The sequence below is a fragment of the Schistocerca serialis genome, chromosome 2, assembly GCF_023864345.2.
Source record: "Schistocerca serialis cubense isolate TAMUIC-IGC-003099 chromosome 2, iqSchSeri2.2, whole genome shotgun sequence".
NCBI classification, from domain to species: Eukaryota; Metazoa; Arthropoda; class Insecta; order Orthoptera; family Acrididae; genus Schistocerca; species Schistocerca serialis.
This window is the reverse complement of record NC_064639.1, coordinates 385,751,235-385,777,387: the sequence shown is the minus strand read 5'-3', so window position 1 is coordinate 385,777,387 and position 26,153 is coordinate 385,751,235. Positions and strand designations below refer to the sequence as shown.

At 40.8% G+C, this 26,153-nt stretch overlaps 1 protein-coding gene across 2 annotated transcripts in view; it reads left to right on the top strand.

Moving 5' to 3' along the window:
• The window catches only part of LOC126457207 (hemocyte protein-glutamine gamma-glutamyltransferase-like), a 181,863-nt gene that overhangs the window by 139,115 nt on the left and 16,595 nt on the right, over positions 1-26,153 (top strand). For both annotated transcript variants that reach the window (XM_050093307.1, XM_050093309.1), the window contains one exon: positions 14,118-14,215. In XM_050093307.1, coding sequence (XP_049949264.1) covers positions 14,118-14,215 — 98 coding nt within the window. The remainder of the gene's footprint in view (positions 1-14,117; positions 14,216-26,153) is intronic.

Sequence of the window (26,153 nt, the reverse complement as noted above, 5' to 3'; positions counted from 1 at the left end):
TTGACACCTCAAAACAAACCCCTCAAATGGTTTAAACGATTATTCTGTAATAATGTTGTTACGATGTATTTTCTTTGCACTTTGCGATTATGTCTTCTCTTCTGCTGTATGAACCATGCACCCAGCTGATTCCAGACGCCATATTTGTTTACAAATGTGGCAGTACACATGTGAAGTGTTACGACAGAAAAAGAACCTGTGACCACTGGAGGTACTCTAGTTTACTTATTAAAGTTTACCATTAGATATCAGTTTAATTTTTTGTCAAAAGTTATCCAAAACCATATTCTGAAATAGTGTCTTGTTTCTCCACTAGGCAGTACCACAAGTTCCTCCAAAGCCCTAACACAACATACACACATATGTATTACTAACTAATGTAAATCCACCCAATGATGGAGGTTTAAACCTTCGAAACGCGTCGTGGAAAAAATAAAACGGTGACTGGTAACAGTAAACTTGTTGTTTCATTTAATGTCAGTACAGTCACGGTAAAGCCTAACCTAAAAATGTTCGCATTTAAAGTTAATCTGCCCAGTCAGGCAATCAAGGCTATTTTAGAGTACAAGAACAGTGCAGAAAAGGTCGCAATGATGACACAACACATACACTTCAATAGGAATTGTCTCAAGAAGAACGTCATCCCAAATTATGTCAAGATTGACATCAAAACAAGCACAACAACTGCGAAGAAAACACTGGAGATCGCACGAAAACTCTGGGTAAAAAATGAAGTGAAAGAACTTTATATTAGAAAACAAAAGTTCAACAAACAGCTTCATAATGCAGAATTACAATTGGGAAAGTTGCTTCATAGATTAGAATATGATTCCATAACCAAAAAAGTCAAAGAGTACACACTAGGGAAAGTTGCTTCATAGATTAGAATATGATTCCATAACCAAAAAAGTCAAAGGGTACACCGAGTTCATCGTACAGAAAACGAAAGCTACACAGAAGAAAAAACTGGCCAATCTTATAAATCAACAATTACCTCCCAAACCGAACCAAAACAGCCAAAAGAAGCACACATTCTACACACCTTTCCTCAACAACACGAACATAATATTCACTGCAGAAGAACAGGCACTACTCTGCAAAGGCTTAAAACACAATGTTCAAGCTCCGCTGGACCAAAAGAACCAAGAGAAGCTAATCACTTGTGTCACACAGATCTCGACCATCGCCTTTAACAAGCAAACTGACAGAATATCAGCCTGCCACAAAATTAACGAAATCATTGAAAAGGAAATTGCAAAACCATTCCCAGCATACAAGAAAAGAGAAGAAGCCCTTACACGTACCATTAAAACTAAATTAAACATGAATAATGCAATAATTGTAAAAGCTGACAAGGGCAACACAACTATTGTAATGGACAGAACAACATACATAGAAAAAACTTTAGACTTCTTCCAAACCAGCAACATAACTGAAATACATAAAGATCCAACAGCCAGAATACAAAAGGAGATTAAACACATTTCAAACAACATTAACTTTCTACTCACGATCCAAAAAGCAAGAAACATTGTAACAATGAGCCCACAAGCACCTTGCCTTAGGTCACAACCTAAGATACACAAAGATGGGACCCCCATCAGGCCCATAGTGAACTGTAGGAACAGCCCAACATTCAAGCTCAATAAAATACTCTTCAGAATTCTCAAACAGGCATACACATTCAATAATGTGAGAACACTTAAAAACACAACAGAATTCACACAATATGTCAAAAACATACAAGTACCTGATGGAGCCACACTTGCCTCATTCGACATACAAAACCTTTATTCATCTGTGCCAATAGATCCCACACTACAAATAATTAATGCCAACCTACATAAACACAAAAAAATCCCTTCAACTCACATTAAAGAACTAATGGACCTGCTTGAATTCACATTTTCACACAACTATTTTAAATTTAACAATAAAATCTATAAACAAACAGATGGTCTGGCAATGGGCTCAAATCTTTCCGGATTGTTAGCAGAAATATTTATAAGTAACCTAGAAGACAAAATCTTGAATTCCAATCACCACCTCCTCAAAAATATCATCTACTACTACAGATATGTAGATGATATCATAATTTTAATCAATGGCACTAAAGATGACATCAATGAGTTGAATCAGTTTTTCAACAACTCCCATGAAAGCATAAAATTCACAGTTGAACACCAAAAAGATGACAGTATAAATTTCCTAGACCTTACCATTACAATAAAGAATAACAGACATCAGTTTGAAATTTATCGGAAGCCTACCACAACACATACTACAATCCACAACTCCTCTTGCCACCCCGCAGCACACAAAATGGCAGCATACCGGTACATGATTAATAGAGCTATCCAGCTACCACTCTCAGAAGATAAATGTGATCAAGAAATTGAAATAATAAAACAAGCAGCTATTGAAAATGGCTATAACAGCTCCATAGTAGACACTCTAAAACACTCTAAAACAAGCAATCACAACACAAAAAACAAAAAGAAAATAACATCTTCCATACAATCCCCTTTCTGGGTAACATTTCATACTAGATTGCTAATGTCTTCAAACGGAAAGGCATAAGCATATCCTTTACAACAGACAACAAGATTGGACAGAAGTTACCCCACAACATCGGCACACGAGACCCACTTCATCACACAGGTGTGAACAAAATTGAATGTTTGGACTGTGACTGCTTCTACATAAGCCAGACAGGCAGATCATTTGAGATAAGGTTCAAGGAACACATGGCAGCACTAAAAAACAAAAAATACCACACATCAGCAATAGCTACCCACCTACATGAAACAAAACACCATGTTAACAACACAAGTATTAGCATCCTACACATCCAACCAAAAGGCAGGAAGCTAGACATCCTTGAAACAATCCAAATATACAAACACCAAATGAAACAACCAGAATCCATCTTAAATGACAAAAATGACAATATTTACAATAGTATCATCTCTGTTTTCAGCAACTGCCTACACTCTTAAAATACACACACACACACACACACACACACACACATACACATGTGCACACATCCTAATATTTACCATAAATATTGACAGCTGCCAAGAGTACAAGAGATTGACCTCATTCACAGATAATCCATCACACCAACAGCTTGTACCCCTTGTCAGCTTAAAACTGTATGTACATCAACTACTGGCACAAATGTATATTTATCTGCATACTTTATAACATTAACCAGTGTATTACCCCAACCTTTAGGCAGCTAATATATGCAACATGTAATCTTAAGACTCCTTGCCATGTAAATGTTTGCTCTCATATAATCACTCCTTCCTCTCTCTCTCTTTCTTCTAAGAGTGTCATCTATGTATGGTTTTACTGCTGTTGCCAATATGATCATTGTAATTCAAGCCTGTAACATTTTACCTAATTGTTATCAGCAAGTATGAAGTTTAAGCCCTTTTAACTTTTCACCTGAATGCATAAACGAGTACGAATGTTTAGCTGTTTTAACCTTTCAAAATTGGATTTATATACCACCTGAAGTACACACACACATATTTGACACCTCAAAACAAACACCTGCAAATGGGTTAAACGATTATTCTGTAATAATGTTGCTACGATGTATTTTCTTTGCACTTTGCGATTATGTCTTCTCTTCTGCTGTATGAACCTTGCACCCAGCTGATTCCAGACGCCATATTTGTTTACAAATGTGGCAGTACACATGTGAAGTGTTACGACAGAAAAAGAACCTGTGACCACTGGAGGTACTCTAGTTTACTTATTAAAGTTTACCATTAGATATCAGTTTAATTTTTTGTCAAAAGTTATCCAAAACCATATTCTGAAATAGTGTCTTGTTTCTCCACTAGGCAGTACCACAAGTTCCTCCAAAGCCCTAACACAACATCCACACATATGTAATACTAACTAATGTAAATCCACCCAATGATGGAGGTTTAAGCCTTCGAAACGCGTCGTGGAAAAAATAAAACGGTGACTGGTAACAGTAAACTTGTTGTTTCATTTAACAAAATTTGTAGACTGCGCCGGTTACAGGTAAAGGCAAAGGGCGAATCATGACGTACGTCTTCAGAGATCTACAGACAGATTTTACCGGTTGCTAGACGCAGTATATCAGCCTCGGTCTCAAAGCTATTTGGCAGTCGTATTTGCACACAACGCCCTCACAATTCAATGCGCTGTCACTGTCAAGTGTCATAAGAGGCGGTGGGGTGAGTGACATTCCTTTGTACTACGCGATACGCATGATCACTCCATCGCTCACCTGTTCGGCATTTTGATGTGTTGTGGATGACATCACTACGCCATGAGCAAGGAGCTGTTACGTTGCTGAATATTTCTCTGTCATCTGTATAATCTCTTACTGCAATTTCAGTTAGCTGTCTGCCACTGGAGTAGCAGTAAAACGTAACTGTACAACAGATCTAGAGTCGACTGAGCATGCGCTGTGAAACTGGAATCTCTTGGCTTTTACATGTGGCTACCTACAGCCGCGACTTTATTCATGTACTACGTCTAGTGCTACAAAACTATACTAACAATTGCGGAAACAAGGATATCAAGGTGGATGAAAAGGACAAAATCAAGTTTATGCCAAACAAATGATTAGAATTGCAGAAGTAAACATCATATCCGATGAAGATAATTCAGTGCTGTATGATGCCCCCTTGGTTTGCAGTCACATGTTTCGAACGTCTCAACACGGAACCGAAAGGAGTAGATACGTTCCTATACAACAGTTTCTCCGTGTGTGGTTTTTATGTGATGCTACAAAGCATAAACGGTGGTTGGTGTACGAACGTGACGATCCAACTGTACACAAAACATGTTTAACGGACAACGTATCAGCCGAATATGCAATCGTTCTTCCAAGAAGGCTTACACTTTTGTTGCTTCATATGGATGAGCAATGTCCTGTAATAGTTGCTTACTGTACCCCGGGCTCTAAATGCTGCCAGCTATAGCAGTTACCGTTAAGGTGTTAAGAGCCGAGCTCTCGTGTCGAATGGCACGCCAAACCTTCACAATTCGACTTAATTTATTTTACCAACATTTGGTTTTCGTGACTACGCAGATGCTAGTGGATACAGAGCACAATTTTCAGGGAAAAACATCGGAAATTAGGAGTTAAAGTAAGCGATAATCCCATTCACTGTCTAACTATATATATTTTAATATATATATTCAAAGCTCACAGTCACACTTTCTAAATTTGCGACAGTTATAAAAAATTTAGAAGTAGTATTTAAAAACAAGAATTATGTTATGAAGCAAATTCAAAATGAGAAGCCACCTGACATTAAAATAGAAAGAATTGAAATATAAGACGTACATACAGTTAGTTATTTTCAGAAGACAATGGGTACTGTTTGGAAATCAGAAAAAATTGCAACATCAAAACGTACTTTTAATTAAATTAGACAGTTAGTGTTGCACAAATCTTTTAATCTAAAAACATCAACAATTCGTCAAGAAGTTCAGCTAGAGAGTGCTTCTGTATGACTGTGAAAGTTAGAAATTGTTGAAAACAGGCAGATATACGAGTATATAGTCACTAAGAGGCAGAAAATGGGATAAAAATGTGGGCTTACAGAAGGCAAATGAGGGCGAGCTAGACAGAAATCAAATCAAATCAAGATGTTTTGAAAGAGATCAATAAACCGAGGAATCTGAGAACAACCACAAAAAACGAAAGTTTTTGATATTTATACACAATAAATTTTTAACAAATATTTTGGAAGGGAAAACTGTTGAAAAGACAAGAGCAGGTAAATAAAACATGATAAAAGGTGTGTTGGGAATACCAAAGGGTCATATTTTCAAGAAATGGAGAGTGGAGCTGAGTACTTGCAGCAACATGGCGTAGCGTTTAGAAAACAATGATACAGGCCACACAACTAATAGCAGATCATAGCAACACATCACGGTAATGGGTTGCAAAAAATAGTGAGGAAAGAAAAACAAAGAACTCTGTAAGTGTATTAAGTTGTCGCACAGTGATGCTGTGCGATATTACATGTGACGAGCACAATCTATTAAAAACTCCGTTATTTTTTTATTAGTTATTGCATTTTGTAATGCTAGGATTATGATGATACTTTTGGGAAATTAGTGTTCCAGTTCTCCTGGTCGCCTGCACAAAAGCTACTTACTGATTGACATGTTATTCACACGAAAGGGTATGATATTTAACTCGCCTTCTTACGCTGATTCCTACAGACAAGTGGGGCGTCATCAGTATTCATTCTCTGGAAAAGATATTGATAATATACATCGTGTGTCGCATATCCTCTAGGTAAGCCAAAAGCTTTAATGGAGGAGGAGATTTACATGTTAAGATTTTTGAAAAGAGTACCATGTGGGATGGTGGGATGAGAAATTGTTTGGACGGGGGTGGGACATGTGATATAGGTGGTCACCTGGACAAGATGCGTCCTGGATAAATGTACACATTATCGAGCTGTTCTGGCGTTATGATCGGTCACGCCTTAGTGGTGCTGTGAGGCAGACTGATGTGAAGTTGTAAATGCCACTGGCAGCAGCCGACTTTGCGTACGTTGCTCTGGCGCCAGTCGGGACTGTCTATAAATGCGGTTCCACTAAGCATGATTTACTCCTAAACAGGAGTCGGAACGGAAGTCTGGTACAGATGATTAATGAAAGTGTCATGGGTGGGAGGTCTTTTTAGGATAAATCCAGACAGCAGGTTCACCTGCGTAAAGATTATCTCTAGCAGTTAAAAAAAGTTCACCAAAACAGTTGCTACAATTGGAATTACTAATATATACATTTCTAGGACTTACGTTTCAAGGACTTACCAGTCCTTCATCAAAACATGCTATCAGTAAAAAAAAAAAAAATCCTATTGGGCTCCAGTCTTTGAACAGACGGTAGTTTGTGCCACTGAATGCTGGTGTAGAGATATAGAAATACAGCGTCTAGTGTTGGCGTTGTATCAATGAACAGACTATTACTATAAGAATACTTCAAATGTTGGAGGATCATGCATTTATATCAGAAAAGTAATGAAGTTTAAGTCAAGACATGCCCTTATTTTTTGCAGTAAGTAAAGAAAGTAAAGACGAACTCTTTGAAATATCAGGTATTGAGTTAACAGGGCTTGATATAACCCAGAAATTAATCATTTTGTGTGTGTATCAATCATCCAGACGTAGTGTGGATGCTTTTTTCAATAAATTAATGTAAGTTCTACATAAAGTCTCAATTATAAAGTTCGACATAGTTTTGTGTGGAGTACAAACATAGACACTAATATAATAAATGAAGTTAATAACACCTTCATAAATATCCATCAGAGTTTTGGCTTGTCCCTGTTGGTAAATAGTACAACAAGGGTTATAACAATGATTGTATCAGCAATCGATTAAGTGGTCACAAATATGGACAGCGAATAGTGTGATGTAGCTGTAAAAGAGCTTCGACGTTCAGACCACGTCTGCAAATAATAACAGTACAATCAGGTATGTAAAAAATTCGCAAACTGCAGACATTTGTCAGAAATCGAAATACACTCCTGGAAATTGAAATAGGAACACCGTGAATTCATTGTCCCAGGAAGGGGAAACTTTATTGACACATTCCTGGGGTCAGATACATCACATGATCACACTGACAGAACCACAGGCACATAGACACAGGCAACAGAGCATGCACAACGTCGGCACTAGTACAGTGTATATCCACCTTTCGCAGCAATGCAGGCTGCTATTCTCCCATGGAGACGATCGTAGAGATGCTGGATGTAGTCCTGTGGAACGGCTTGCCATGCCATTTCCACCTGGCGCCTCAGTTGGACCAGCGTTCGTGCTGGACGTGCAGACCGCGTGAGACGACGCTTCATCCAGTCCCAAACATGCTCAATGGGGGACAGATCCGGAGATCTTGCTGGCCAGGGTAGTTGACTTACACCTTCTAGAGCACGTTGGGTGGCACGGGATACATGCGGACGTGCATTGTCCTGTTGGAACAGCAAGTTCCCTTGCCGGTCTAGGAATGGTAGAACGATGGGTTCGATGACGGTTTGGATGTACCGTGCACTATTCAGTGTCCCCTCGACGATCACCAGCGGTGTACGGCCAGTGTAGGAGATCGCTCCCCACACCATGATGCCGGGTGTTGGCCCTGTGTGCCTCGGTCGTATGCAGTCCTGATTGTGGCGCTCACCTGCACGGCGCCAAACACGCATACGACCATCATTGGCACCAAGGCAGAAGCGACTCTCATCGCTGAAGACGACACGTCTCCATTCGTTCCTCCATTCACGCCTGTCGCGACACCACTGGAGGCGGGCTGCACGATGCTGGGGCGTGAGCGGAAGACGGCCTAACGGTGTGCGGGACCGTAGCCCAGCTTCATGGAGACGGTTGCGAATGGTCCTCACCGATACCCCAGGAGCAACAGTGTCCCTAATTTGCTGGGAAGTGGCGGTGCGGTCCCCTACGGCACTGCGTAGGATCCTACGGTCTTGGCGTGCATCCGTGCGTCGCTGCGGTCCGGTCCCAGGTCGACGGGCACGTGCACCTTCCGCCGACCACTGGCGACAACATCGATGTACTGTGGAGACCTCACGCCCCACGTGTTGAGCAATTCGGCGGTACGTCCACCCGGCCTCCCGCATGCCCACTATATGCCCTCGCTCAAAGTCCGTCAACTGCACATACGGTTCACGTCCACGCTTTCGCGGCCTGCTACCAGTGTTAAAGACTGCGATGGAGCTCCGTATGCCACGGCAAACTGGCTGACACTGACGGCGGCGGTGCACAAATGCTGCGCAGCTAGCGCCATTCGACGGCCAACACGGCGGTTCCTGGTGTGTCCGCTGTGCCGCGCGTGTGATCATTGCTTGTACAGCCCTCTCGCAGTGTCCGGAGCAAGTATGGTGGGCCTGACACACCGGTGTCAATGTGTTCTTTTTTCCATTTCCAGGAGTGTACAAGTACCGTCAAGAATACTAGTAAACCAAAATCGTGATGAAAGTATGGAGAAATCAATGAAAATGCTAAATTCTCTAAATCCTCAACATACTTTGAATTGAACTTTGGAAAGGCATCTCCGAAGTACCCACATCGGTATCAGTGTGTCACAAAACAAAGGATAACAACAGGTATTGGGAAGTCCTCAAAAACCCTTGAGTACCTCAGTTCCATGGAGAAAGATACAATAAGATTTATGGGGAAATGCTGGTTGCTTCAAACAAGTCATTTAATGGCAAAAGATATATAAGCAGAGCTTGAAAGAAAAGCACTCTTGGCTATCATTAAATAGGAAACTGAGGGAGATAAACAAAAGCATTTTAACATTGTGATGAGACTACACAGAGTTTGGTAAAATATGTAAAACAAATAAATAATAATAATAATCATAATAAAACTGTATCATTTTACATTACACTTTCACACTAAGTTCCTTTTTCTTTTTTTCTGGGAAATGTTACTATGTCACGTATAATAGCCTTATCCACCATCTGAGCTCAATATCGCACTTATTTATGAGAGATGCTGACTTAACTTTTCAGGCTAGTAAATGGGAAATTGTAGTAAACAAAATGGAAACCAAACTCTGTCGATATGGCGCTGACGTCAATTGATAGTACGTGTAGTGTTACGTTAAGAAATAATGTGTATATAGTGTGCGTGGCGTGTGTAATGACTGGCAATGAGAAATGTATGACGTATATAGCACATTATTACGTAACTTCTTTGTTAAACAGTACTGTACACTAGGGGTAGACCTAATAAAATAGCACTATTTTACACAGAGGAGGATGAGCGCTCCAATCTTCATCCGCCCAGCCTGATTTAAGTCTCCCGCGGTTTTCCTAAATTTCTTCACGTAAAAGCCAGGATGGCTCCTCCTTTAAGATCTCTGCTGATCACCTATTTCATCCTTGTCAAACTAGACCTGCAATTATTTAAATACCGGCATATGTGAACTGCGTTATTTTTCCTGGTCTTAAATTATAATACCACGCCACAACCAATAGGCTTGTAAAAATGATCTACGTATGACTAGAACTACTACTACTACTGCTACTAGTACTAATACACCGGTTAGTATGTAACACGTACATGGCTATAATCGTGAGACAGCTTTCAGAGGTGTCCATTGACCTGTTACAGTTTGAAGCGTCTATTATTTCCGAAAGTGGAGGCCGACATAATGGTATGGGTTCGACCAGTCCAACCTGTAGCAGACGTTGTCGACTAGTACAACACAGTGGACGGAGGAATAAAGTCTGTTGTGACCCCGTAAATAGTTTAGTGGTCATACTCTATGTTCATATTTGGCGGTCTGGTACCGCTAATATCGGGGGACAATCCTGTTTTATCTACTGTTTCCACACCCACGTCTCTGACGTAGCTGACCTGTAGGACACGAAATATCACGGTATGGCAAAAGGACTTACAGGAAGGCGACCATTCTCTCCTTTTCAGATTCAAAATGATGTTAAAATTTATACGGATACTTGATTTATCTTTATTTTTTTTCTCCTAAACGAACATTAACGTTTCCTTGCGTACAGGACAGGGTGTTGCTAGGTATGCTGAAACCTGGCTAGTCTTCCACAACTTTTCATACGAAAGTATGCGATGTTTGTGAATGATTATCACTGCACTGCACTCTGCCTTTTTGCAGTCGATTATTGATACACAAATACATACAGAGGATAGAAAAAATATAGAAATACCAAAAACCCGTTACCATACCTGTTACGGTGTAGGAAAACCGATGGCATTGAAAACGAATTCCATTCGTCTCGGAATGGATAAATACGGGTCTTGTATAGATTTTAAGGGAATATTCTACCATTCTTCCTGCAAAATAGTGGTAAGTTCAGTTAACGATAAGTGGATGGCGATCACGCTCCATTTTCTCCAAAGTAGTAAATCGTAGTAGCTAGCGAAGATGCGATAATTCAAACTCGTGCTCACAAAACCAGTCCCGGACGATGTGAGCTTTGTGAATAGGGGCCCTGTAATCCTTGTACATAGCATTACCATTGGGAAACAAACATTTTATCGTGGGATGGACTCAATCAGCCAAAATGGTCACATAACTTACGCCTGTAACGCGACCGTGCAGATTAACCATGCGGCCCATGAAACAGCAGAATATGGCTGGCCAAATCATAACCGAACCACTGCCATGTCCCGGTCTTGGGGCGCAAACTCGGCTAGAAGTTGAAAAAATTGTGAAATAAGACTGATCTGACCAAATAACGTTCTTCCATTGCTCCATACTACAGTTTTTATAGCTTGGGCACCATGTTTTCCTATTATAGACATTTGTGTCATTGATGAGTGGGTTGGAATTCCAGCTTGCCCTGCTTCTGGTGCTCCCTTCGTGTCTTTTGGTGCTGTCAGGACGCGCGCGTGCGACATTCAGTTCTGTAGTAACTTTTGCAGCTATCGTCCTCTTACTTCCCGTCGCAATCCTCTTCAATGACCGTTTGCAACGATCACGCTTCACACATTTTCGTCCGCGTTGTGTCAAATGGTTCAAATGGCTCTGAGCACTATGCGACTTAACTTTTGAGGTCATCATTCGCCTATAACTTAGAACTAATTAAACCTAACTAACCTAAGGACATCACAAACATCCATGCCCGAGGCAGGATTCGAAATTGCGACCGTAGCGGTCGCTCGGTTCCAGACTGTAGCGCCTAGAACCGCACGGCCACTCCGGCCGGCCCGCGTTGTGTCTTATGGATCATATTTTTCCGCTTATCCTATGTATGCCGTTAAATATTCGATACAGAACCTCTTGAAACACCAGACACTTCCCATACCTTGGTTACGGAAGCACCAACCATACAAGGACCAACAATTTGACCACTTACAATTCACTTTGCTGTGACGTAATACACTCATAACTACAAGAACTTTGTTCTAACCACGAATGACACTTGCAACGTACACTATGTGATCAAAAGTATCCGTACACCTAGCTGAAAAAGACTTACAAGTTCGTTCGCCCTCCATCGGTAATACTGGAATTCAATATGGTGTTGGCTCACCCTTAGCTTTGATGACACCATCCACTCTCGCAGGCATACGTTCAATCAGGTGCTGGAAGGTTTCTTGGGGACTGGTAGCCCATTCTTCACGGAGGAGAGGTATCGATGTCGGTCGGTGAGGCCTGGCACGAAGTCGGAGTTCCATCCCAAAGATGTTTTATAGGATTGAGGACAGGACACTGTGCGTGCCAGTCCATTACAGGCCGTTCACTATGAACAGGTGTCGATTGTGTTGACAGATGCAGTCGCCATCCCCGAATTGCTCTTCAACAGTTTGTAGCAAGAAGATGCTTGAAACATCAATGTATACTTGCCATTGTACGCAAAACAACAAGGGGTGTAAGCCTCCTCCGTGAAAAACACGGCCACACCATAACACCACCACCTCCGAATTTTACTATTGGCAACACACACTCTGGCAGATGACGTTAACCCGACCTTCGCCATACCCCTACCCTGCCATCGGGTTTCCACATTGTGTACCGTGATTCGTCACTCCACACAACGTTTTTCCACTGCTCAATCGTCCAATGATTACGCTCCTTACACCAAGCGAGGCGTCGTTTGACATTTACCTGCGTGATGAGTAGCTTACGAGCAGGCGCTCGACCATGAAATCCAAGTTTGCTCACCTCCCGCCTGACTGTCATAGTACTTGCAGTGGATCCTGATGCAGTTTTGAATTCCTATGTGGTGGTCTGGACAGATGTCTGCCTTTTATAAATTACGACCCTCTTCAACTGTCGGCGGTCTCTGTCAGTCAACAGACGAGATCGGTCTGTACGCTTTTGTGTTGTCCCTTCACGTTTGGATTTCAGTATCACATCGGGAGCAGTCGACCTAGGGATGTTTAGGAGTGCGGAAATCTCGCGTGCAGACGTGTGACACAAGTGACACTCAATCGCCTGACCACGTTCGAAGTCCGTGAATTCTGCGGAGCGCCCCATTCTGCTCTCTCACTATATCTCTTGACTGCTGAGGTCGCTGATATGGAGTACCTGGCAGTAGGTGACAGCACAATGCACCTAATATGAAAAATGTATGTTTTCTGGGGTGTCCGGATACTTTTAACCACATAGTGTATTAAGAACATAACACATGTGCCATTTTTGCTCAAAGTACAACAGCGCCACATGCAGGCTGGGCTGGCATCTGCATTTATGTTCTAGCAAGCATTTCTCGCGGTGTTTCCATGTTATTGACAGGCCTCTGTATGCTGCCTGTCAGTGTTAGTTGTTCGGCTAGTACGTTTGGATCGGTCCTGAACTCTACGGTTTTCCTTCTATTCTTGGGACGCAGTTCCGCGAGAAACATGTTCGTAGAAATCATTTTTGAAAACAAAGAAAGATAGAAAAGTTTCAATGACAGCTTACTTAAAACGAGATACCAAGTCAGGAATGTTACAGGTACCCTGTATTTCAATAACCATATCAATTACGTACGACCAGAATTTATTGTCACAATTATCGCTAATATAAAATGTTATTATATCATTCTGCAGTATAAGTCAGTTACTTTAAGAACTAAACTTTCAGTTGAAAAAAGTCTAAAAAATGTTCTGTTATTTTAGAAGCATGATGGTATTTATAAAAATTTTTTGCACGAACAAATGATAGAAATCGCATTTAATGTCAAAATGGAATAACTATATATAATTAATTTTAATTAATAACTGCATTTCCGCATTTATAATACATACAGTGGCATTAGGGACACCTTAGAAGAACTCATCGTCGATGAAACTGTATGTGCAGCAGCTGTTAGTCTGCAGCTGTCGTTTCTTGTAAGCAAATCTTCAACTTGGACTGTATCAAATTTAAATAAGCATGATTCCTGAGCTGACACGACCAACAAACCCTGTACGTTACCGCATGAATACAGTAAGGAGACATTCATACAAATTCACTCAGTGGTTTCTGTGTGACGTATACAAAATCAGACGAACATGTCTTCGAAAACTGGCTAATTTACTCTATTGCTCCTTGAGGGTTTCTTCAACTTAAAGTAACATCTGTTCTACAGTTTTTGTTATATTAGCAGACTTTTACTGGTGATATCTGTTTTGCAGTGTTGGACAGCGTATTGTGACGAAAAGTGCGGAGAAAGACGATGACGAGGGCGACACGGATCTGGAGGACATCACTAGTCAATACAAGGACCCTGAAGGTAAGCAGCTCGCACTCACAGCCACTATTTCCGTACCATACTCTAGCAATTATATATTGTCTCTCAGTTAATTTGAACTGGTTTGTTTGACGACTTGTGATCGTGTATCGTATCACTGATTTGACAGCATTTTCATGAGTGTATGTCGAAAGTGTGGTTCGAGAATTCCTACAATTTTAATTAGGATTTCGAACTTTATTTTAGAATCTGAGGTGGATAACTGTATTTTGATACACTGAACAAAGCTGCAGTCTGAAAATTTTTACCAGATAATTTCTCAAATATAGGTTTTCTAGAATCAATTTATGATGCTGATTTTGAAAATTACTTCCATTTTCTTTATCACGTCAGAATTCTTCATGAAATAAGATTTCATATTTTAATGATTTAGGTAATTAAACCACAAATATTAAAATTCCAATCAAGGTTTGCTTTTTTGTAAGTATTTTTTTATTCCTTTAGGAACAAGCTTGGAACCACAGCTTCTCTAAAATTATCCATGCATTACGGATTTCAGCTGTAGCTTTCCATGTTGCTCTTGAAGATTTTCTAACGTCATCCGTCTACCTTCCATCAGGTCGCTGTCTTGGTGTTTTCTTATCTCTCTGAATAAAAAAGAACGTCTTTGGTGTATCTACAGTCCATTCACCTGGCTTTAATTCCCGTGTACCACTATCCCAGTAGTTTCCAACGTGCGTCTCTCCATTATGCACTGAACAACTCTCATGTTGATTCGTTCTGCGTTGAAAATAAACTTTCCATTTCCATGAGTGAAAACTGGTGAAAAAAAGACTGTAACCTTTCCATTTTAGTCATGTAATTATCTTCACTTTTAAAACAGTATTTAGTTTACCCAAAGCAATACAAGCCAGTTTTATTGTCCTGCGATATAGAGACATTAGAAAATTAATCAATATACTTGTCGCTGCTGCGAACTGCTATTAATAAAGAAAAAAAGGTATAAAGTAGTTACATGAAAAGATTTCTCATTTGTAATTGCTCAGTTTCCTAATATACGAGAGCTGTGAACGTTGTGTGCAAGGCCAGACAAAGTGAAAAAATTCATAACTCAAGAAATTCTTCTGATGATATGCATCTGTTTTTTAGTAACTGCTTTTAATCCTTATAATTAATTTTACAGTGTGACTGTAATGGAAAATATCTTGTTGGTTCTTACAAGACATCTCGGAAAGTCCTGTAAGAAAAGGAAGTGTGTTTGTTATGAATATGCCAGAAAAAAGAAAAAGAAGATCGCATTTCATTGACAGTAATAATAAAAAAGACGTATTAATAGTTCTGTACTTAATTATCAGGAGAGAAAACTCCCTCTGTCTCTCGAGCAAGGTATTAGTGATTATGAATTTCCAGTCCCTTCCTTCTAACATATTTGTCACGACAGGAGGTACGTAACTGTATCTTTTATCTGTCTGCAGTTATTCTTGCACGATAGTTAGTTACATGTTCCATAGATCATTTGAACGACATTTTTTATCGAAATGGTGTGGAACTATTCGGCTTACAGGATATGTATACATGGTTAGTGTTAATATTAATGATCATATTATATTTTAGTCCTAATATGCAGTTACACTTAAAAGTAGTTTTTTTACAGTATACTAGTTATTAGGTAATTATTCGTTTACGGAAAAGAAGGAGTTGTCCAAAAGAAATAATTTTAGGTCAAATCAGAAGTTTGCTTTACTAGGTTAGATATTTTATATTATTTGGTAAATGATCAAAAATTTTCGTTGTTGCATATTGACCTGTTTTCTGAGCTTTAATAATTGATAATAAAGGACTTTTCCCCCCACTACTGTTGTAGGTATTGACATTACTATCCTTCTCAAACTGCGATGGGTTATTTATGAAGGTTTTATTAGCGAATATATGTATTGTGGTGGTACAGTTAAAATGCCTAGCTCCTTTAAGAGATACCTACTATGCCGGTCACAGGTGGACACCACATATTATTCTTACTGATCGCTTTTGTTTCTGAGCAGTGAACTGTCCCAGAATATTAGTCCGCAAGACATTACTAAGTGAAAATATGAAAAATATGTCAGGAAGCTGATTCAAGACTAGCAGTTACACAAAGAGCGAAAGTAGGTGGACTTAACTGTCTGAGAATCTCAGTTACATGCTTTTCACAGTTCACGTTTTCAGGAATACGTGCAGCCAAGAATTTGGAGCATTCTCCTCTGTTTATTGACTCCTTTTCAAGTGTTACAACAGCTGTTGGTATAACTATACGTTATACAGATCTGAAGACAGCGTATTTCCTCAAACTTTAGGGAGAATCCATTTCCAGCGAACCACTTAATAATTCTTTGAAAAACGTAGTTAACAATTTCTTCCGCTGATTTTCTCTCTAAAGGGATTTATTGCAACACGAGTATCGTCTGCAAAAAGTACCAGTTCTGCTTGATGAATAGTAAGCAGAAGGTTATTCACATAAATAAGGAAAATCAGTGGACCCAGAGTTGAATCTTGCAGAATACCATCGTGATTCATTATTCAATAAAATTTTCTCTCCTTTGAATTACTCAGCACAACTTTTTGCATTCTGTTTGTTTTTAAATGTGATTCAAACCAGTCGTGAGCAAAGCCACCGAGTCCATTAAAATTTAAGTTTTGTTGAGAGAGTAACATAATCTACGCAGTCAAATGTCTTGGAAAGATAACAAAAATGCCGACTGGTGATTTTTGCTATTTAATGCTTACAATATTTGCTGAGTGTATGTAATATTACGTGCGTGATGACGGAGATGAGTATACACCTGGAGGAAGGGGAGGAACGAATAGCAAAAGCGTTACCTGGCTACTCTTCGAGAGCAAGTCGGGATGTCGTCGGGCTTACCTCCTCTGTCTGAGGGAGATATCATCATCAACACTTTTGAATGTCGTTTCGTTATAAGGCACTGCGGAGAGGTTTTAAGTTATTCGAAGGCAATGGCACAGAGTCTCGTGACCCTGAACTAGGGGGCTCCACTTTAAGTGGGTTGCCATCAGAACTCCAGAGCTGAACATTTCTTCAGTATACGCGTGCAGGGTTCTTAACAGCTACCTCTTGACTGCGTTTAAGTAGTCGTGATTTAGCGACTACAAACGGGAAAACTGGTACTGCGTTCCAGGAAGAGCACTAAGTAAAGTGTATTTTCTTAGTTTTTTTTGCGTTGCTTTGTAGGTTAATATTCATCTTTCTGCGACTGTAGCAGAAGTAACGCCACTGTGACAGGACGTTTTTGCTCTAGTGTCCTTGTTCAGAGACTGGTAACGGTACTCAAAGACGCTCCTTGTGTTGCGTTGAGTCCGTAATGCGATCCGGGTGTCGCGTTCGGCTCCAGGATGCTGGGTACAGGTTGCGTCTGCATCTACATGTACATGGTTACTCTGCAGATCACTTTTAGTGTTTGTCAGAGGTTTCATCGAACCACTTTCTCTTTATCGACTTTTCCGCTCTCGAATAGCACGTGGGTAAAGTAAACACCTACATCTTTCCGCGTCAAAAAGTCTTATGGAAATATAGAAATATAGAATCAACTTGCGATCCCCTGTTGATAGCACTCAATACTCCGTCTGACTAAGAGCCAGTTGTGTTTTATAAGGACGATAGTTTCTGAACCAGTGATAGTCTCGTGTCAATAGACAGTTTTCTTCGAGGCATTTCACAATATTGTAACGAAGTATATCACCCAAAATCCTAATTTACAGCCAACTTACAATCACATAAATGTGGGCAAAGATCCATAGTGCACCACTCGGTAATGACGAAGATAAACACTGTGGTATGTTTCCTTTCGATGTAGGATCCACTTGTTGCTACAGTAGATAACTACAAGCTACCAAAATAATTTTACATTAGCACACTATACCGCAATCTCGATTGCACACACACCGACCTCAATATTACTACTATTTGAACTCAAAATTCAAGAAATACACCTATATGATATTTTTGTAGTTGTCAGTCTTCAAACGGATTTTATTGCATCCACCATATTTTCCTGCTGTTTATCTGCTATACCCCTTGTGATTTACGTATTCAATTTCTGTACTTTCGATTACTCTCCCCAAATGCTCTTTTCGAATAAATGGTGGTTTGGTCTTGTAGGGAAGCAGCCTACTCACACCGTATAAAATTCACATCAGTCTTTCCATTGTGTGCCAGCCTAGTCCGCTGTAACTAGCTCTGATGCCATAAATGTTGCGCAATACTGTAAAAATCCAGTAAATAACCTGAAACGTTTCTATCATGTCAGGAATAATACTAAATTAATATGTGTTGAATATCAGTTCAATAACTTTAACCATTTTCGAAATTTGGATGTTTTTCTGTAAAAATCATTGGCGCAACAGAAAAGAGCTAGAAACTTAAAAATTTATATTTAGATTCCTTTTTCGTAATAATTTAGTAGAAACAGTATTCTGGATCTCACAAATTAAAATTTTAGTTGAAATTCATGATTTTCTGCTTTTTGTCTTAAAAATTAAGGATGCAAGATAGATAAGTAGGCGAATAAATAAAGCTAGGATGTTTAAATTTAAGTAGAAGGGAGATCCGCTATAATCATAAAGATGTGAGAACTTTCAACTGAATAACTATAAAACTACAGCGATAGCATATCTGCAAAGAGCAAGTTCAGAGCTCATCTACTGCATGTAGTGTAATTAAATAAATTCTCTCGCCCAAAATATTTGACTTAGCCACGTCAGACTTTTATTATGATTACTTACCTATGTGCTGATTGCACATTTAAATTTAGAGCTTCATCGGCCATCAGCAAAGGAAGCAATGATTTATTCGATAACTTAAAGTGGTGCATTACTAACCCAGCGGCTAGTCGGGAGAGCGGATTTGATCGGGCGTTCCCTTAGCCGTCCACACCGCGGCTTTATATATAAGAACGCTGCGCGAGAAAGAAAAAGGCCCCAGTTCTCTCCAGACGCTGATTAGCGCACCACCTGTGCCAGGAGTCGCGTCGCGTCGGTTCCATTGCTATAAACAGCCTCGGATGCCGTAATAAGTTACTCGGGATACGCGTAACCATGAAATCGTTTTCGAGTGAAGTGTTAATTCTGGGATGACTTTAATGATCTATCTTCAGTTTGCGTATGTCGTATTTTCACGTGCCGCCGCAGGACAGAGATTCTATCATTATTTAGCGTGGCGTTTGATGAATATTATCATCAAATTATGGCGAGAATTCACTTAAACATTTAATTTGAACAGTTATAGTTGCATCAGCGCATTAGACTCTGAACTGCTCTGGTAGTTGGATTGTGTGGATTCTTTTTGGTCTGTGACTTTCAGAATATAGTGAACATTTTAGAGAGAATCGTTTTTGATTATGAATCCCAGACAATCTCCTAATTCCTCAGAGCTATAAGCTGTAACTACAAATGTATTTCTCACATGAAGTGGGCACTAGGAATTCTAATTACAGGCTTCACGTTTTGCTAATCACTTTCTGGTTGCCAATATTGTAGTTAGAGAGCCAGTGTTGAGAACGGCAAACAACAGCATTAAATAAATAGTAGGAACATTTTATGCAACAAATAATTCCACCCGCCGCCCCACAGTCTGTTGTAGGTTATCACTGTTGTTCATTCCTAATTTCAGTACCGTGTGATTTGGTATTGTAGCTTATACACTGCCAGCAAAATATTGGTACTCTCTTTTAGAAGGTTTCCAATTTACCCAAGATTTACTGTTGCAACAGTAGATGATGATGATGATGTCCTCCTCGCCGTGTCCGGCAACAGCGAGTCCGTCAGTCTTCTCTGTCCTTGTTGTGGTTGGCTCGGATGTGGCTCGCGAATCCGAATTTCGCTTCGAATATCCTGTTGCATGAAGCACGGTGAAGTTGACCAGCAGAGTTGTAAGTATACGTGTAGACAGGCTTGAGCTATTTACGGAGCTCTCTTTTAGCATCCAGGTTCATTAGACGCTTTTGCTCGAATTGTTCGATGCTCTTATGTACAGTTGATCGCCACTCCGATCGGCGCAATGCTAGCTCCTCCCAACGGTTGCTTGGAATGCCACAGGCTGCAAGGTGGCGTTTAATGGTGTCTTTATATCGCAGGTGTTGACCACCTTTCCTCCTCTTCCCGCACGAGAGCTGCGAGTAGAACACCGCTTTAGGTAGCCTACTGTCATCCATGCGTACTATGTGACCACTCCATCTCAGTTGATGTTTCATTATTAAAGCTTCAATACCAGCCAGTTTTACGCGGCGCAAAATCTCCGTGTTTGGGACACGGTCTTCCCATTTGATGCGCAGAATTGATCTCAGACATCGAAGATGAAATTTATCTAGCTTCTTAATGTCAGCTTTGTAACAGCACCAGGTTTCCGAGGCATAGAGTAAGGTGGATAATACTACTGATTTGTAGACTGCAATTTTTGTTTGTAGTTTGAGATCATGTGATTTTCATACTCGGTCATTAAGCTTACCGAAGGCTGAGGCTACGCTGGCTATACGCGCTGCGATTTCCGTTGTCAGGCTGTTGTCACTTCTAATTTGGCTTCCCAGGTATTTGATATTTGACACATTTTGCAAGGGTTTGTTATTTATCTCAATACTGGAGTCATCTGCATTAAGACCTCTAAGTGGCTGTTTGAGAACTTGCGTCTTAGTGATGCTAATGGATAAGCCAAATCTTCTGCAGGAGGCATTTAGCAGATTTATGTAAGTCTGAAGAGTTTCGCAAGAATTAGCCATCATGCATACATCATCCGCGTAGAGAATCTCTAAGATGGATAGTTTGGTTACGCGACTTTTTGTTCTGAGGCGAGAGATGTTGAAGACACTTTTGTCTGTCCTTGTGTCGAGACTAATTTAATTACTACAGGCTTTGGTCGCGTCTCTCATAACAACTGCGAAGTAAAGTGAGTAGAGTGTGGGAGCCAGAACACAGCCTTGTTTTACACCACATGTCACGGGAAACTGTTCTGAGAGCTTGTCCTCATGGCGGATTTTTGCCATCATGTTTTCATGAAACTGCCGAATCAAACTGACAATTTTGTCAGGGCACCCAGTTTTCTTTAGTATGATCCAGAGAGCTTCCCGTGGGACACGATCAAAAGCTTTTTCCAGGCCTACAAAGCACATGAACAAAGGCCGATGTTGCTCTAAGCTTTTCTCTTGCATTTGTTTGACAACAAATATGGCATCCACTGTGCCTCTGTTTGGGCGAAAGCCACACTGGGTCTCTGGTAGCAGTTTTTCTGCAAAGTGTGTTAACCGGGTGTTAATTATGTGGGCAAGGACTTTTCCCGCTGCTGAGAGAAGAGAAATGCCCCTGTGGGAGCTGCAGTCTGATATGTCACCCTTGCCTTTATAGATCTTGGAAATACAAGCATTTTTCCAGTCTTGTGGAATCATTTCATACTCCCAAATCCTTAAGATCAGAGCAAACAATGGTTTCTTGATGTTTGGCCCCCCATATTTATATAGCTCTGATGGCAAGTTATCTAATCCTGCTGTTTTGTCATTTTTCAGCTTAGCCAGTGCTGAAATGAATTCATCATAGGAAGGGGCATCCGCAAGTTGTTCCTCAACTGGCAGGTCTTCAAGTGCTTCTATGTATGGAATATCGGTTGTGTGATGGTCGGGATTAAGAACGTCATTAAAATGTTCCGCCCACCGAGACAGGGTGTCACTCTGTTGCGTCAGCCGACAACTTTTATCTTTGTTATAGACTGGTGCTATCTTCCCAACTCTTGGACCAAAGATAGTTTTCAGGGACTCACAGAATCTGCCCGTTTGGTGTGTGTCGGCATATAACTGTATTTCATTTGCTTTATTTGCCCACCAGCTGTCTTTGAGAGCACGTACCTTCACTTTCAGATTGTAATGCGCTGCTCTACGCTTGTTATCATCAGGGGTGCGAAGAGAGGTTCTGAAATCATTAATTAGCTTTCTGATCTCTGGATCTGAGTCGTCAAACCAGTCCTGGTGCTTCTTCTGAGGCTTTCCCAAGACTTCTGAAGCACAGCCACGAAGTCTGCTAGCGTATGCACTCCACTGTTCATCTACAGGGGCAGATTCAGATATCAAAAGGCCATCGACACCAAATTTTTCATCCAGTTTTGCTCTCATAGTCTGATCATTGGCCAAGATTTTGCAGGACAATTTTGTTGGTATTTTGTTTGAAGCTCGGCGTGGTGCCTTCAAAGTTATCTTTAATTTGGACCTCACGAGTCGATGGTCTGTCCATCCCTGAGCGCCTCTCATTGCACGTGTGACCAGTACGTCAGCAAGATCTTTTTTCCGTACTATCACATAATCCAGAAGGTGCCAGTGTTTAGATCGCGGATGCATCCATGTCGTTTTATATTTTTCAGGCAGACGAAAATATGTTTTTGTCAGACAGAGTTCAAACTCGGCACATAGAGTTAGAAGATCCAAACCATTCAAGCTGCATTTTCCAATCCCATGGCGACCGAGGACTCCATTCCAAGCACTGAAATCATTCCCAACACGAGCATTAAAATCAACAAGTAACAGAAGTTTATCTGCAGAGGGAATATCCCTAAGGACATGTCGGAGATCTTGGTAGAACTTGTTCTTCTCTTCATCCGGAGATGGCAATGTAGGTGCGTATACATTGATCAAGTGAAGATATTTCTTGGATGCCAGGTGAAGTCTGAGTGTTATTATTCTGTCACCGATACCTTTTGAGAGTTCTGTTAGTGAACATGCCAATTCATTGCGTATGGCAAAGCCTACCCCACTTTCCGCCCTTTCAGTGGATGATTTTCCACTCCAGTAGTAGGTATAACCTCCGAGCGGTTCACATAACTGTCCAGAGTCACTAAGATGTGTTTCACTTATGGCGGTAATGTCGATGTTATATGTAGCCAATTCCCTTGCGATAAGTCCTGTCTTTCTCTCTGGGCACTGATTATGGTCGTTATCCTGTAAAGTACGGACGTTCCAGACTCCAATCATTAGATATTTAAGGTAACTGTTTATTTTTATTATTTTTTTGACCGCATATGTTAGTGAACAAGTGACCGCAGTTTGCCACTTGTGCTGGGTTGAGACGGGCTATGTTTAGGCCACCTTTTCTAGTCCCCCTTCCTGGATTAGGGAAAGCAGAGCGATCCTAAATAGGGCTGCTTTGTCGTCTGACGAGCTGCCGAACCAGTCCTCCCGTCTCTCACGAGTACCAGAACGACCATCACCGTCTGACCGCCTAACGTGCAGAGCACCAACTAAGGTTCAGGTACACCAAACCCTTGCCTCACCATCAGTACTCCATCGCCGCAGGACTTTCAAAGCTCATAGTCCATTGAAACTTTGCCGGAGTCATCTGCGCGTGAAGGTATTTAAAGTGGACAAGCAGTTGCGCAGATGCAGATCCACTCTCTCGTCCTCTGCCTCTAGTTGGCAGTGGATCGTAGGGCCGATACGACTGGCAAGAGGCAGGGGATGCACTGAATGGCCATATGCCACTGGAAGTATCCTGACATACGCCCTTAAGGCACATCACAGGTGCCTTGCTTCGTCGGTACAGAAGCCGTGAGTGTTTACCTATCGATATTACTCGTCTCCTACACCGATGAAGAGACTGACAGAAGGGAAGAAGGAAAGGGAAGGGACTGGAAGGGAAAGGGAGGAAAGGACGGTAGGTCGTTGTGAGGCACACTTCGTCTGGCTCCTCTGCTGAGACCTGACCGGCTACGTTGAACCTGCCAGTAGCTACGCTACCACCGGTATAGCTCTCAGCATCACAGGAACACGCAAACTCTCCCATCCGCACGGACAGTGCTACGATAAGGTGGTGCCTCCAGGACGCAACAGTAGATACGGGGTACGTGAAATAATTAAATTTGCAGGTCAGTAGCACAAGCGATTCTGACATGGCCGGTATCGATCCATGCTGAAACACTCATGTATACATAACGTAGACTCCACGGGCGGCAGTGTAGGTGCTGACTGTGGTATCTAATCGATTGCACAGATGACGGAAACTGTCCTGGGATACGTTATGCCACGCCTGCCCGACCTGTTCAACTCATTCTGTAGGAGTTGTTAGCTGACGAGTCGCACGGGTCACTTCTCGTGCCACTACGCTATCTGTTGGCGCACGACGTTGAAAATTATTAGTACTTCTACTATTCCCTAGGTGGCATATCCCGTCACCGGATCAAAAACTACGTCGTCTTTCCAGATTACTAATTTTTTCCGGAAGTGTAGTACAGTGAAGTGATACAGAAGATATGCTTGATCTTGAGATAGAATTTGATCTACGTTTCGTTGTAAGAAAATAGCAACAGCGAAAATATATGTTGTCAGAATTACTTGCATTGATTGTGAACCGAGTTCGAAACTTCAGAAACTCACATTCATGTGTGATGGGTCCTGTTAAACCTGTTATTGGAATTACGAATTATATTTTGCTTGGTTTATGGTCTTAGTCTGTTCTAAAGCACATTTATCTTCTTTCTTATAGTCTTCATGTTGTTGAAACTCCTCTCACACACTCGCCGCCCCACCACGCCGTCTAATCTGTATGTAGATACGAGCTTTGACTATGAACTACAGCTATAATTTTATGCATGTTTCTTACGACTGCCTTATTTTCCATGTACATACTTTATACATTACAGATTATGTAAACGATAAGAGATAAAATATTAGGACTACAGAGCTGCAAACGGTATCGTGGAATCGAAAATCAATTAAAATCGTTCAACAGTGGAAAGGCTGCGGGACCGGATGAGAGATCTGTGATGTTCTACAGCGGTTATTCGACAGAACTCGCTCCCGTTGTAGCAGCAGTTTATGAAAGTTTAGAAATGCAAAAGTTTATCTTTTCTAAAAATGACGGACGATAAATAATATTCAGCCAACATTCAAAGAAACTAACCTCACGTGTTTTTGCATTTCTTTCATTAAGCCAGAAAATAACGAATCTGTGAGATGATTGGTACTGAATATTTGTGTCTATTTGTTAAACAGTTTGATGATGGCAGGTGAACATTGTATCTGATGCTCTAAGACAATTGGATTCCTTGTTTTTATTTGTCATTGTTAATGTAGACAAAGATCTACTTTTACACTTGCAGGTGGGGCGAATGGAATAAGTAATCTTAAGGGATTTTCTGATAATAGTGTATACTAACCAGAAACTTTTCGCCAGTGTGTTGTGAAGCCTGTTTTTTGTGCGTTGCATTCGCGGGGAAGTAGAAAGTAGTCTTACAACCAAGGCATTTAGTTGCTCATTTTCCAGATCAGGAAAAAACGTGCTAACGAGTTTATTACTAGGTGCTGAATAATACAACTGGATGCATAGGAAAGCAGATAAACAAAACAATAAAAATGGTATGGTGTTTTCGGTAAACTAAAGAGTTCCAAATGTGTCTTAAACTGAAATTTTACAGTACCTACTACGGCGGTGAGAGGTAGATTTCAAATGCGGAAAACATTCAAAAACTTGGTTGCTCATGGAACTGACTGGAGTGACCGTAATGAAACTGAAACGTAAGTGGGCGGCACATGTAAATGAGCAATAGATGGACCATAGATGTTCGTTGGTGGATTCCAAGAAATGAGGCCAGGTCGAGAGGATGACAGAGTGTGGAAGGTGGGTAGATGAGATCAGGAAAGCTGTAGGAGCAGCATGAGTGCGTTACGTCTGAAGATTGTAATGTGCGGGAAAGACTAGAGATAGTCTTTATTCAGCAATAGATGTTCTGGCGGTTACCGTATAAACGTAAAGAAATAGTTATAATAAAAGCTGTTTAAAAATATTTTAGGCATGGCTAAATTTTGACATTTACCACTGGAGGTAATCACTACTGTAGAAACTGAAGTGGAAATGGCCCGTAAACATTAAACATTGTCTCTTAGTTTACCAGTAAAAGACTTCAAATATGGTTTTAGTATGTAGTTTTTGGACAATGGAAACAGAAGCACTGGTTTGCGTG